General features: G+C 43.0%; 1 protein-coding gene across 2 annotated transcripts; it reads left to right on the top strand.

Annotated features, from left to right (window-relative positions):
- The first annotated feature begins 4,667 nt into the window (after positions 1–4,667).
- On the top strand, positions 4,668–8,188 carry LOC121790565 (sec-independent protein translocase protein TATB, chloroplastic-like). Of its 2 annotated transcripts, none has more exons than XM_042188756.1 (6): positions 4,668–4,958; positions 5,129–5,250; positions 7,107–7,166; positions 7,242–7,362; positions 7,546–7,680; positions 7,749–8,188. In XM_042188756.1, the coding sequence occupies exons 1-6, from the start codon at positions 4,733–4,735 to the stop codon at positions 7,829–7,831; spliced, it is 747 nt and encodes a 248-aa protein (XP_042044690.1). In that variant the 5' UTR covers positions 4,668–4,732; the 3' UTR covers positions 7,832–8,188. The 2 variants fall into 2 exon arrangements, with proteins under 2 accessions (XP_042044690.1, XP_042044689.1); XM_042188755.1 differs by having other exon boundaries at positions 7,537–7,680.
- The last annotated feature ends 3,142 nt before the right edge of the window (positions 8,189–11,330 follow it).

The following is an 11,330-nucleotide window of genomic DNA, read 5'->3' as shown; positions in this document are numbered from 1 at the left end:
TAATAGTTTTTAGTTAGAGTGTCTCCTGTGGTTAAAATTTATCATGAATAAATGAGAGAATGGAATTTTTCTCTCATTAAATTCTCCATCTATATCAGAGAAAAAGAATTTTAACCTTAAAGCTAACAAGAAGAGAAAATATTATCATACCAAATGTGGCATGATAATATTTGCCCTCATGATAATATTAAATCACACCTCTAACAATCATACAAACGCATTTCTTATTCTTCATTGATTGGACTGTATAAAATATGCTAATTTATGGATCATCTAGCCATAAACTTTGAGATGAACCTAAGTCCACAAAGCAGGCGTACTAAAATACACTCCCTGAGTATATATTTATATAATAATGAATCATTGCAGATATTTTAATATCCACGGTCGGCTATTGGAATCAATTTGACTAATTAACCTACGTTTGCGGTTTTGTCATCCCCGCCCATAATGATTTATCAATACATTAGGGCACCCGCAACGCTGTGCCGTTGCGGTTCCTATGTCGTTCCGGCGGAACGGTTCCGCGGCGGCACGCGTTGCGGGGTGCGTTCCGTCGCCGTTCCGTGCCGTCGCCGTTCCTATGCCGTGCCGCGTTTCGTTCCGGAGGAACGCGGAACGGAACGTTCCGCCACGCGCCGAGGCGACGTGGCGGCCTCCCATTCGACGCGTGCAGCCCACTCGCTGCCCCGCGAGTGGGCTTCGTCCGGAGACAGCACTGGGCGAATGTGCTTGCTCAAATTCTGCCAAGGCGTCCGGGCAGCCTTCACCGACGAATTTCTCCGAAGGCCAAGCACGACCGATTGTCAGTTCCTGCTCAACCTTCACGAAACAGTGCACGGATTCCCCGGGATGCTCGGCAGCGTCGATTGCATGCACTGGCAATGGAAGAATTGTCCGGTGGCGTGGAAGGGGTCCTACACGAGCGGCCACAAAGGCACCCACCCAACCGTTATACTTGAGGCCGTTGCCGACTACCGCTTTGGATCTGGCACGCGTACTTCGGGGTCCCCGGGTCGAACAACGACGTAAACGTGCTCCACCAGTCCGACCTCTTGACCGAAGTTTTGGATGGTAAAGCGCCGGCCATCAACTTCGTCGCCAACAACCGGCTTTATAAAATGGGGTACTATCTCGCCGATGGCATCTACCCGAAGTGGCCTACTTCGTGAAGACGTGCAGTGGGTCTGCGAACCCAAATCAGACTCTTTTTGCACAGAAGCAGGAGGCTGCTCGCAAGGATGTGGAGAGGGCGTTCGGGGTTCTCCAAGCGCGCTTCAACATCATCAAAGCCCCGGCTCGTACGTGGTTCATGGAAAACATGGTCGACATCATGTATACGTGCATAATCTTGCACAACATGATTGTCCAAGACGAAGGACCCGAGGCGGGAAATTGGTTCGACGACGAATCCCCGGAAGCTCAACCGCAAGTAGTCCGCCTCGAAGTGGAGCGCATCCGTCTATACAAGAACGGTTATCTATTCGTGCAAGGACACGCGACTCTAGTGCCCACACCCAACTCCAACATGATCTAATTGAGCACATTTGGGCAAATTTTGGCGGATGAAATTATTAAAATTGTGTACTTTTATTTTTTTAGGATTTTAATTGTGTGCTTTTTATTTTTTTACGTTTAAGTTGTAATTTTTTTTTATGTTGTGTGTTTTTTTAATAAAGTGTGTTTGTTTTTTAAAGTGTGTTTATTTAAATTGAATGGGTTGGAAATAAAAAAAATGAAATTGAATGAATAGTAATTTAAGGAACGGTTAAGGAACGGAGGGTTGCAGGTTCCGTTCCTTAGTTAAGGAATGGAGTAAAAAAGTACAGTGGGGCCCTCAAATAGTGGTTTAAGGAACGGTATAGAAACGGTATAGGAACATCGTTGTGGATGGCCTTAGTTTTCTTTTCAAAGACAGCAAATATATATAAAAATAAGAATATTATTATTATTATTATTATTATTATTATTATTATTATTGTTGTTGTTGTTGTTGTTTTTAGAAAGTTAAAAAAGGGTAATCACTGAAAAATAGTGGGAATCAAATCTATTGCGATAAAACTAGGTAGTCCCATTCAAAAAGTCCACTGAAGTTGACATATGTGTTGTAATAAATGACCTCAAATTAATTGTGATGCGTCTAGTATGCAATAATCTATTCATATCCATAAAAACCTCTTCAGTATCATACACGAGACACGACCTACCACGAACACAAGAGGTATGCTTTCTTCTAAAATCCTTATATCACAATGTTAGTATGGTTTAGTTTTAACACCATAACCGCGACTTTAAATCGGCAACATGATTGTTTAACTCGATTCAATTATAAAAAAAGTGATTGCTCCAAGTCTCCAAGATTTAAATTTTTTCATCTTAATAACTACATAATGTAATATTGTTCGAGAATGTCAACTTCAAGAGTTGTAGAAATATATTGGTAAAGAAAAACCTCAGAATTTCGAATTTTCCAATATCAATTTATTTGTGCCATAGCCCATTAAATATAAATGTAGAAATTGGGCCTAAAAGCCCACCAATTAGGCTGAAGAATTCTAACCCATTCTAAAATCTCATTAATTTCTGTGCACTAAATATCATATACTACTAAATAAAATAATCTAATAAAATATCACAAAATATCAATAAAATAATCAACATTTTTCACATGCTTCGAAGTAAGAGCATCTCCAATGGCGGCGAGTGGACAAGTTAGCCGATTCCCGGCGCTGGCCGGTCCTCTCGCCGAACCATTGGAACCGGCTAGCGCCATTTTGGCGGAAAAAATCGGCGACCCGACGCTGATTTTCGGGCGCTCGCCGGTCGGCTAGCCGCCATTGCAGGCTCCCGATCGGCGAGCGATCGACCGCTCAATTTTTTTTAAATTTTTTGAAACACTATATATACGCGATTTGCAAGTCATTTTCATTTGCACCACTTGTTTTAACGAGTTTTCTCTCCATCTTAATTTCTGTACAAGAGCAACAACGTGACATGGAGAACACCAACGAGTCTACTCCAGTGACGAGCGGGTCTCAAACTCCCACGGTACCCGTGGAAGGTGGATGGGGTCCGATGGCCGGGTACTATAACATGTACCCTTGGCAGCAGATGATGCCCGGGATGGCAGCTGGGGGTAGTATGCCGGGATGGCAGGGGATGCAGGGCGGGCAGGGGGTACCGGGGATGCAACCCGGATTGCAGATGATGTCGGGGTGGCAGCCAGGGATGCAACCCGGGATGCAGGGGACGCCGGGGGGACAATGTCTATCGCCCCAGTTTTGATTTTTTGACTGCTTCTTCGCACACATCAACCCCATCGGAGACGCAGTTCACTGGGTGTGACACTTCCTCCTTAGAGGAGTTGGGGATAGATCTCGAGGATGCGGACACTCCCGTTCAAACGGGGGGAGTAGGGCGGGGTTGGGGAGCACCAAAGAAGAAGAAGGGCAAGGGGAAGGGCAAAAGGGTGGTCGGCGAGTCGCCGCAGCCGGCTGATGATGACAGCCCGTCACAGAGAAAGTGGACGGATGCGGAGAACGTCGCGCTGTCTAAGGCTTTGGTGAGTGTTTGCGATGATCACCTACATTCGAACAATCAGAGGATTGTCAACTTGTGGGCTAAAATATCAGCAGTCTACAAGGCATTTTGCCCGGAGGGGAGGCCACACAGCGGGGAGGAGTGCCGGAAGAGGTGGGACCGAATCAGGGCTGCGGTCTCCCGATTTTCGGGCTTGTACACCAACGCCCTCCGCATGCAGACCGGTGGCCAAACTGACGAGGACTGCAGGAGGATAGCGGAGAAAGCCTTCCCCGTGCCCGGGCTTTATAAGGAGTTCACCTACTGGAATTGCTATGAGGAGCTGATGGACTCCGAAGAAGCAACGACTGAACTATGACGGTGATTACAGCGGCAGCAGCGGCGGTTCCCACGACCTCCCCGAGGATGTTCAGGAGTTCCCGTCCCCTCCATCGTTTACTCGCCGCACTCGCCCGGTTGGTCAAATGCGGGCGCAACGGGTAGCGAGGGGGGTCGCCCATGGGTCCCAGGAGGTCCAGTCGGCATCCCCCCTATTGGCACGTCGCCAACCGAGCTTGCCTTCTTCGCGCGTCAACAAATGCGGGCTCAGATGCACAAGATCTTAGCTGAATGGAGGGCGACAACTGACCCTGTGGAGAAGAGGTTTCTTCACTCAATGCTCGTGAGTATGCGGGTCGATTTGGATGCCGCCTCGGCACAGTTGGGGGGCTCAGACGCGGGCTCAGATGCCGCAGATTTGAGGGTCCCGGATAGCGGCGACAAAGGCGGCGACGACGGCGACGGCGAGGACCACGAGGAGTGAGGCGGAGGCGGGGGCTCGTGTGTGGAAGAGGGGTTTTTTTAATTAATGTATTTTTTTAATTAATGTACTTTTTTTAAATTTAAATATTATTATCAAATTTTTCCGTATCTGTGTCGTAAATTTAATTCCGTATTTTGTGTGATTGTTAATTATTGTTTTTTATAATTTTGTTTATTGTGGCTAGCCTATTACTTGTCAAGTTATTTGTCCTGATGACGTGCCATGAGTAGTTTTAATCCTGATGATGTGGCAGGAGGAGTTTGTGGCTAGCCTATGTCCGACCTATGACTAGCCTATTCTTATTGGAGTTGCTCTAGACCATAGCTTCCATCCCTGCCATTACATGACTTCAATAAACTCCAGAAATCTAGCTAGTTTCTGGACTTCCAAATGACTGCAACAATGTCAATTGCTATTTCTACCCCAACATCTTCTTTATTGCATTCTTCTTCAACTCGGAAGATCCCATCTTTGTGTTATTTCTCGAATTCCGCAATTCCAATCCCTAAAAATGCAATCTTTCAGCATATTAAATGCGTGCCCAGCTTGGGTTTAGCTCAATGGAGCGGCCTGAAGAATATGGGGGTTTCCACTTCGCAATATCCGGTGAAGATAGGTAGCCATATATTTTCCCCCATTTTTCAGCTTCTGGTGTTTATTGATTAATATTCCTGATGTGTATCTAAGCTGGGAAAACCTTTGGTTGAAGTGTGATATTTTTAGTTCATTTTGTAAAGTTAAAATCTTTATGTGCTGCTGAATCTATGAGGTGTGGTGTTTTTGTAGCGAGGAAGGGGAAGTGTAAAGGTAAAGGAGTTTATGCTTCTTTATTCGGAGTTGGGGCACCTGAGGTTCTTGTCATTGGGGTTGTGGCTCTCTTAGTTTTTGGGCCAAAAGGTCTTGCTGAGGTTAGCTTTTTCTTTCTGTTTCCCCTTTTCGTTTATTTGCTGGGATTTGGCTTATGTGTTGGGAATCTGATTCTGAAACACTATACCGGTTCAATCATTTCTCGCTGATTTTATCCGACAACATTCTCGATTATAAAGCTTTGCCTGCTGATTAATGTAAAGATGGGAAGATAATGATGTTACTCGGTTTCTACTAATGTCATCTGGATTCTTGTTTTTTGCTTCTGCTTGAAACGACACGCACTGTGTAGTCAAAATGCTTTGGCTTAGATGGTTTTAGGTTTACATAGGTAGTGTTGACCCCCTCAATTTGTATCTGATAACTTTAGTTTGTTGCTCTGCAGATTATGAAGTAGTTAAGTTAGTTAAAAGCTTAGGATCTTTGGATCTTCTCTCATAGTAGCCACTTCAGGTCCTTGAGATTTATGAGGCAAGCAGTCATTTCTTGGATTTTTTCTGAATCCTGGAGAAGTTCAGCTGGATCGAGCCTTGTTTATGTATTAGCAATAATGACACGAAAATTTTGGTGACACCATTACAAGCATCCGTGGTGGATAATTTAACTCCTAGCATATAGAGTAACACGATGATGTGCACTATTCTCTGCTGCTATCACATAACATTATTGGGACATTACATTTTTGTATAGTGAGTAGTTTGTATAGTTCTTCTTTAAGATGAAGCTAAGTAGATAGTCAGTACAAGTTTTCTTGGCTGAACCAAAGTTTTGATCGATATAGGACTTAGGTGAAGAGCAAGGTGTAGAGTCATGCTCATGAATTCTAGAAATTGTTTTCTGTAGTGTATCTTAGTATCATTAATGAGTTGTAAGGGTTGTTTATGTAGCAGCCTGGGATTGGAAAGTTTCTACTACTTAATTGAAAAATTGTTGAAATTTCTCTACAATTTGTAATTGCTGCAAATCTTACTAGCCCTTTTATCTTAGAAATGATTGTAGGTAGTTTCATAATCATCTTGGTTCTGAAAAATTAATAGGGTTAAGAATATGAACAAATGTTTGAGTTGTGTGTTGTATGATTCTTGAAAGCCTCTTTTGAATTTCCTACTGTACACGGGATAAGAAGATTTCAAAAGATACACTCTCCATCTGCCATTAATTGTTCCATTTAGGATCAACATGGGTTTTAACAAATGTGTGTGGAAAAAAAATAGTGGAATGAGAGTTCTATTTATATGAGTTAGTTTTATGATAAATTATGAGTGAATTGAGTTTGTGGCATGTGGAACCCACTTACCAAATACAGTAAAAATCAAATGGGACATGTAATGGTGAAATCTCGAAATAGAGAAATGAGACATTTAATAGCGGACAAAGTGAGTACATATTTAGCTGCTGCTACTTTTGATAACAAACCAGCATCACCATTCACCAATATGTAGAGATTCTTCAAAATCGAAACCTGTTGGTGATCAGGTCATTGACATTCCAAATTTGGGTGAAATTTATGAGTCCATTCAAGTGCATGCCCAAAAAAATTGATTTCATTTTCCTGTAACTTGGAAGCTTTTGGGTATTTTTCTCACAAGCTGTATATTATCCAAGTCTAGATTGATGTTTCTGGGCTGATAGCATAGGCAGTGGAAATTTCTAACAAGTTTCCAGTAGAAAAGAGTCTGATCTGATATAGATGTATTCCTAGGTCAAAAAGAAAAGAAAAGAAAAAACCCGGTGCTCCTTGAGGAGTAATTTAAGAAACTCCCTTCCATCCGTTTCCTATCAGTTTTTTTTTAAGGACTAGTTTGTAAATTGATGAAACTCATTTCTCCTAAAATCACGTTGCAGAAGCTTTGCATGACGGTAATGTATCTCCATTGACCATACTTTGTGGTGACAGGTTGCCCGTAACCTCGGAAAAACTTTGCGTGCATTCCAACCTACAATAAGAGAACTTCAGGTAGCTGTCTTTTCAAGTGCTGGATGAAAATACATTATTTTGGTTCGTAATCGAGTTATCCTGCACCCCTTGCAGGAAGTCTCAAGGGAATTCAAGAGCACCCTTGAACGTGAAATTGGACTTGATGATATTGACACTCCAGTACCAAAACGTTCGAGTACCAACACAACTCAACCAGAAGCAAATATTGAACCGAGTGAGTACACGTTTTCTTAAATAAAGTTCATTATTTTCGATTTTGTTAGCTGTTCTGGAAACCCAAAGTAATTATGTGTAAAATAAGATGAGTTTATTTATGTAATGTAAAAATTTATTTTTATCTTTGCATTTCACTAAACCACAAAGCTATATACTGATGGGTCGCCTTTAGAAACCGCAGAAGCTCCAGCTGAAAGCGCGTTAAATATGAAGGCCGAGCAATTTAAAGGAGCCCTTTCCCAGCTGAAAAAAGAGCAAGAGGAGGAAGAAAGACTGAAACAGGAAGCCCAACTGGTATCGGAGGATAGCTCTCAAGGTCAGTATAGTCTCTCTCTTTCACACTCTATCTTAGAGACGTTTATAGTCATATACGCCTATTTTCAGATGCCTCTGAAGCTCTGGATGGTCCGAAAGCTCTAGATATTACTGAAGAAACCTCCTCGGTGACCCCTCCCCTAAAGCTCTAGATACTACTGAAGAAACCTCCTCGATCACCCCTCCTTCGGAGAACCCAAACAGCAATACTCTTCAAGAGGCTGCTGCAGGAGCACCTACCGGCTCAGCTTCAAACACTGAAACATAAAGTTGACTCTTGAGAAAAAGTTTTGGGACGACAACGACGGTGTAGAACATGTAGCGTGACAGTCCTTGAACTGTCTGGACTTGAGCAATAATGAGATGTTTTAGTGTTTTTGGCATTGGTTCCATTATAGTTGTATTTGCATTTCGAAAATTCTTTGAGACTGAAGAATTCAAACTGCTACTTATGTACTATCTGTAACACGTATGATGAAGAATTTGACCAATTTAACTTTTATACCCTATATTTGATGTGATACTTTTTCTTGAAGATGGTAACCGAGAGGGATAAGGGATAAAAGGCTAGGCATGGTTAATTGCAGAGAACAAAGTTTATGATTCTCTTATTTCTGTATTTCTGTGTGTTTTACATTGTATACAATGATCTCTTTTTATACGAGAGAAATACAAGTATATTTGGAAACATATCAATCTATTCTAGGTATAATTACTAATTGGTATTCTCCTAAAACAGATTTATTTCTTTCCTTGATTCTTTTCTTGAATTGTGTCTTCTAGGGTTTGACACTCCCCCTCAAGTTGAGCCGCGGCATCTCCGATGCTCAACTTGCCAAGAACTTCTTTGAACACTTTAGAATTCACAGCTTTTGTTAAGATGTCTGCCAGCTGATCCTCTGACCTCACAAATGGAAATTCTATGACTCATTTTTCTAGGTTCTCCTTAATGAAATGTCGATCTACTTCCACATGCTTAGTCATGTCATGTTGCACTGGATTTTCTGAAATACTGATCGCCGCCTTGTTGTCGCAGAATAACTGATGTTGGAGGAAATCCTATCTCCGTAAGTAACCTCCGCAACCACATAATCTCCGTTAAACCACTCTTGATTCCTCGGAACTCTGCTTCCGCACTAGATAAGGCAACGACCTTTTGTTTCTTGCTTCTCCAAGTGACCAGGTTTCCCCCTACGAACGTGAAGTATCCTCCCGTAGATTTCCTGTCAACTGGATTGCTTGCCCAATCAGCGTCAGTGTATCCATGAACCTCCAGATCTCCTCCTTTTTCTAGGAGTACTCCGTATCCTACAGTCCCCTTCAGATATCTTACAATCTTCAAGGCAGCCTCCATATGGTCTTCTTGCGGTTTGTGCATAAACTGACTGACTATACCAACTGCATAGGTAATATCTGGTCGAGTAAGTGAGAGATAGATCAACTTTCCCACCAATCGTTGATACTTCTCCCGGTCTGCTAGCTTTGCTCATTCTTCTATCTTCAATCCATGGTTGGGTACCATAGGAATATCTGAGGGCTTGCAATCTAGTAAACCAGTCTCTGCTAGTAAATCCAGTACGTACTTCTTCTATCTCAAGAAGATTCCCTTCTTCGATCTCAAGACTTTGATTCCAAGGAAATATTTCAGTGCCCCCAACTCTTTCATCTCGAACTCCTTAGATAGATTCTCCTTCAGATTCTTGATTTCCTCTTCATCGTCTCCTGTGATAATCATGTCATCCACATAGATGATCAGACATGTCACCTTGCCGTCCTTCTTCTTAATGAACAATGTGTGGTCAGAGTGGCTTTGTTCATACTCATGCTTGAACATTGCTTGGCATAATCTCCCAAACCATATCCGGGGAGACTGTTTTAGTCCATACAAGGTTTTCCTCAATCTGCACACCTGTCCGTCTCCGAATTCTCCAAGAAAACCTGGAGGGGCTTCCATGTAGACTTCCTTATTTTCTTCCAACTCTCCATGTAAAAAGACGTTAGTGACATCCAGCTGATGTAAAGGCCAATCTCTGGATGCAGCTATAGACAACCGTGCTCTAACTGTATTTAGCTTGGCTACCGGAGAGAACGTCTCTGCATAATCCACTCCATAGACCTGAGTGTATCCCTTAGCCACCAGTCGTGCTTTATACCTCTCGATTGAACCATCTGCTCGTCTTTTGATTGTGAAGACCCATCGACATCTTACTGGCTTCTTTCCCTTTGGTAGAGTACACTTCTCCCATGTTCCATTCTTTATTAAGGCATCTATCTCTTTCTTCATTGCCTCCCTCCAATGTTTGTGTTTCATCGCCTCCTGAAAGGATTGAGGAATCTCATCCTCATAGAGGGCAACTTCAAAAGCTCTAGCCATTTCTGTGAGATGTCCCTGCACAAGATTAGTTACAGAATATTGGGACTTTCGTCCTTTCCAGTCTGGAGAGTATCGCCGAGGAGGAACGCCTCTCGTACTCCTTAGCCGTAACTCATAACCCATGTCTACTTGTTCCTCAATTTCCTCATTCTCCCTGTCACTATTAGTTTCATCCACAGGAGTAATATTTTCAGAGTTATGACTATTTACCTCAGGATCCCTGACCGGGGTAGATAGCGAGGTGTCGCCGAACTCCTCGTCCTGCACATTGGAACTTGACGGCCTGGCGTTACCGCTAACTGTCTCTGGTGGATCGACGTTTAGAACAGGTTGACTTGGACTCGTCAAGTTTCCCTCCCCCTGACTGTTGTGATTCTCTTCCTGGTTTGGTGTAGGCTCGGGTATTGGTGTAGGTGTAGGTTCGGGTACGGGTGTAGGTGTAGGTTCGGGTATTGGTGTCGGTAGCCAGCCTAGTGAGTCATTTTCCGGAATTTCTGGTCGACTCTCCCCCTGATCGCTAGGTTGGCTATAGAAGTATTCTCCCTCAACAAAGTCGCAGTTCATGGTAGTATACATGGTTCTTGTTTTAGGATCATAGCATCTGTAGCCCTTTTGATTCCGGCCATACCCTAGGAAAACACATTTAACAGCACAAGGGGAAAATTTAGACCGCTCGTGTTTGGGAATATGGACAAAGACGGAGCACCAAAATATCCTAGGTTCTAGACGAAGAGATGATGGGATAGTGGCTTGGGCAGATAGGATGTCCAAAGGTGTTTTGAAGTCCAGGATTTTGGTAGGGAGACGATTTAGAAGGTAGACAACAGTGGCTACAGCTTTTGGCCAAAAAGATTTTGGGATTCGGGATTCGATTAGGAAGGCTCGTGTGACTTCTAGAATATATCGGTTTTTCCTTTCTGCTACCCCATTTTGTTCAGGAGTATGTGGACAGGTGGTTTGGTGGACTAATCCCTTTTCAGTGAAGAAAGACTTCATTTTAGAATTGACAAACTCCCCCCATTATCGGATCGAAGGATTTGGATATCAGAAACGAGGCTGCATTAGTAACTTGCAGTTCAATTCTTTAGTCGCATGACTAACTGACAATAATTTGTGAGATAGTGACGGAACAAATATGCAATTCGAGAGTCGAAGGGTTTGGGAGATAGTGATGGTTCCCGCCCCCTGAACAGGTGCCAGATCTCCACTCGCAGTTTGAACATGGGTTTTATTTGACTTGGAAATACTTTCAAAATCAGACATATCAAAAGACATTG

This window comes from Salvia splendens, unplaced genomic scaffold (assembly GCF_004379255.2).
Source record: "Salvia splendens isolate huo1 unplaced genomic scaffold, SspV2 ctg548, whole genome shotgun sequence".
Taxonomy (NCBI): Eukaryota; Viridiplantae; Streptophyta; class Magnoliopsida; order Lamiales; family Lamiaceae; genus Salvia; species Salvia splendens.
The sequence above is the reverse complement of the archived record's forward strand: the minus strand, read 5'-3'. Positions and strand labels throughout refer to the sequence as shown.

Bases quoted from the DNA above. Each gene is read 5' to 3' on its own strand.
- LOC121790565 (XM_042188755.1), top strand. From the start codon at position 4,733: ATGACTGCAACAATGTCAATTGCTATTTCTACCCCAACATCTTCTTTA. The intron at 4,959-5,128 runs GTAGCCATATAT...GTGTTTTTGTAG, and splicing joins GCAATATCCGGTGAAGATAG to CGAGGAAGGGGAAGTGTAAA. The intron at 7,681-7,748 runs GTCAGTATAGTC...GCCTATTTTCAG, and splicing joins ATCGGAGGATAGCTCTCAAG to ATGCCTCTGAAGCTCTGGAT.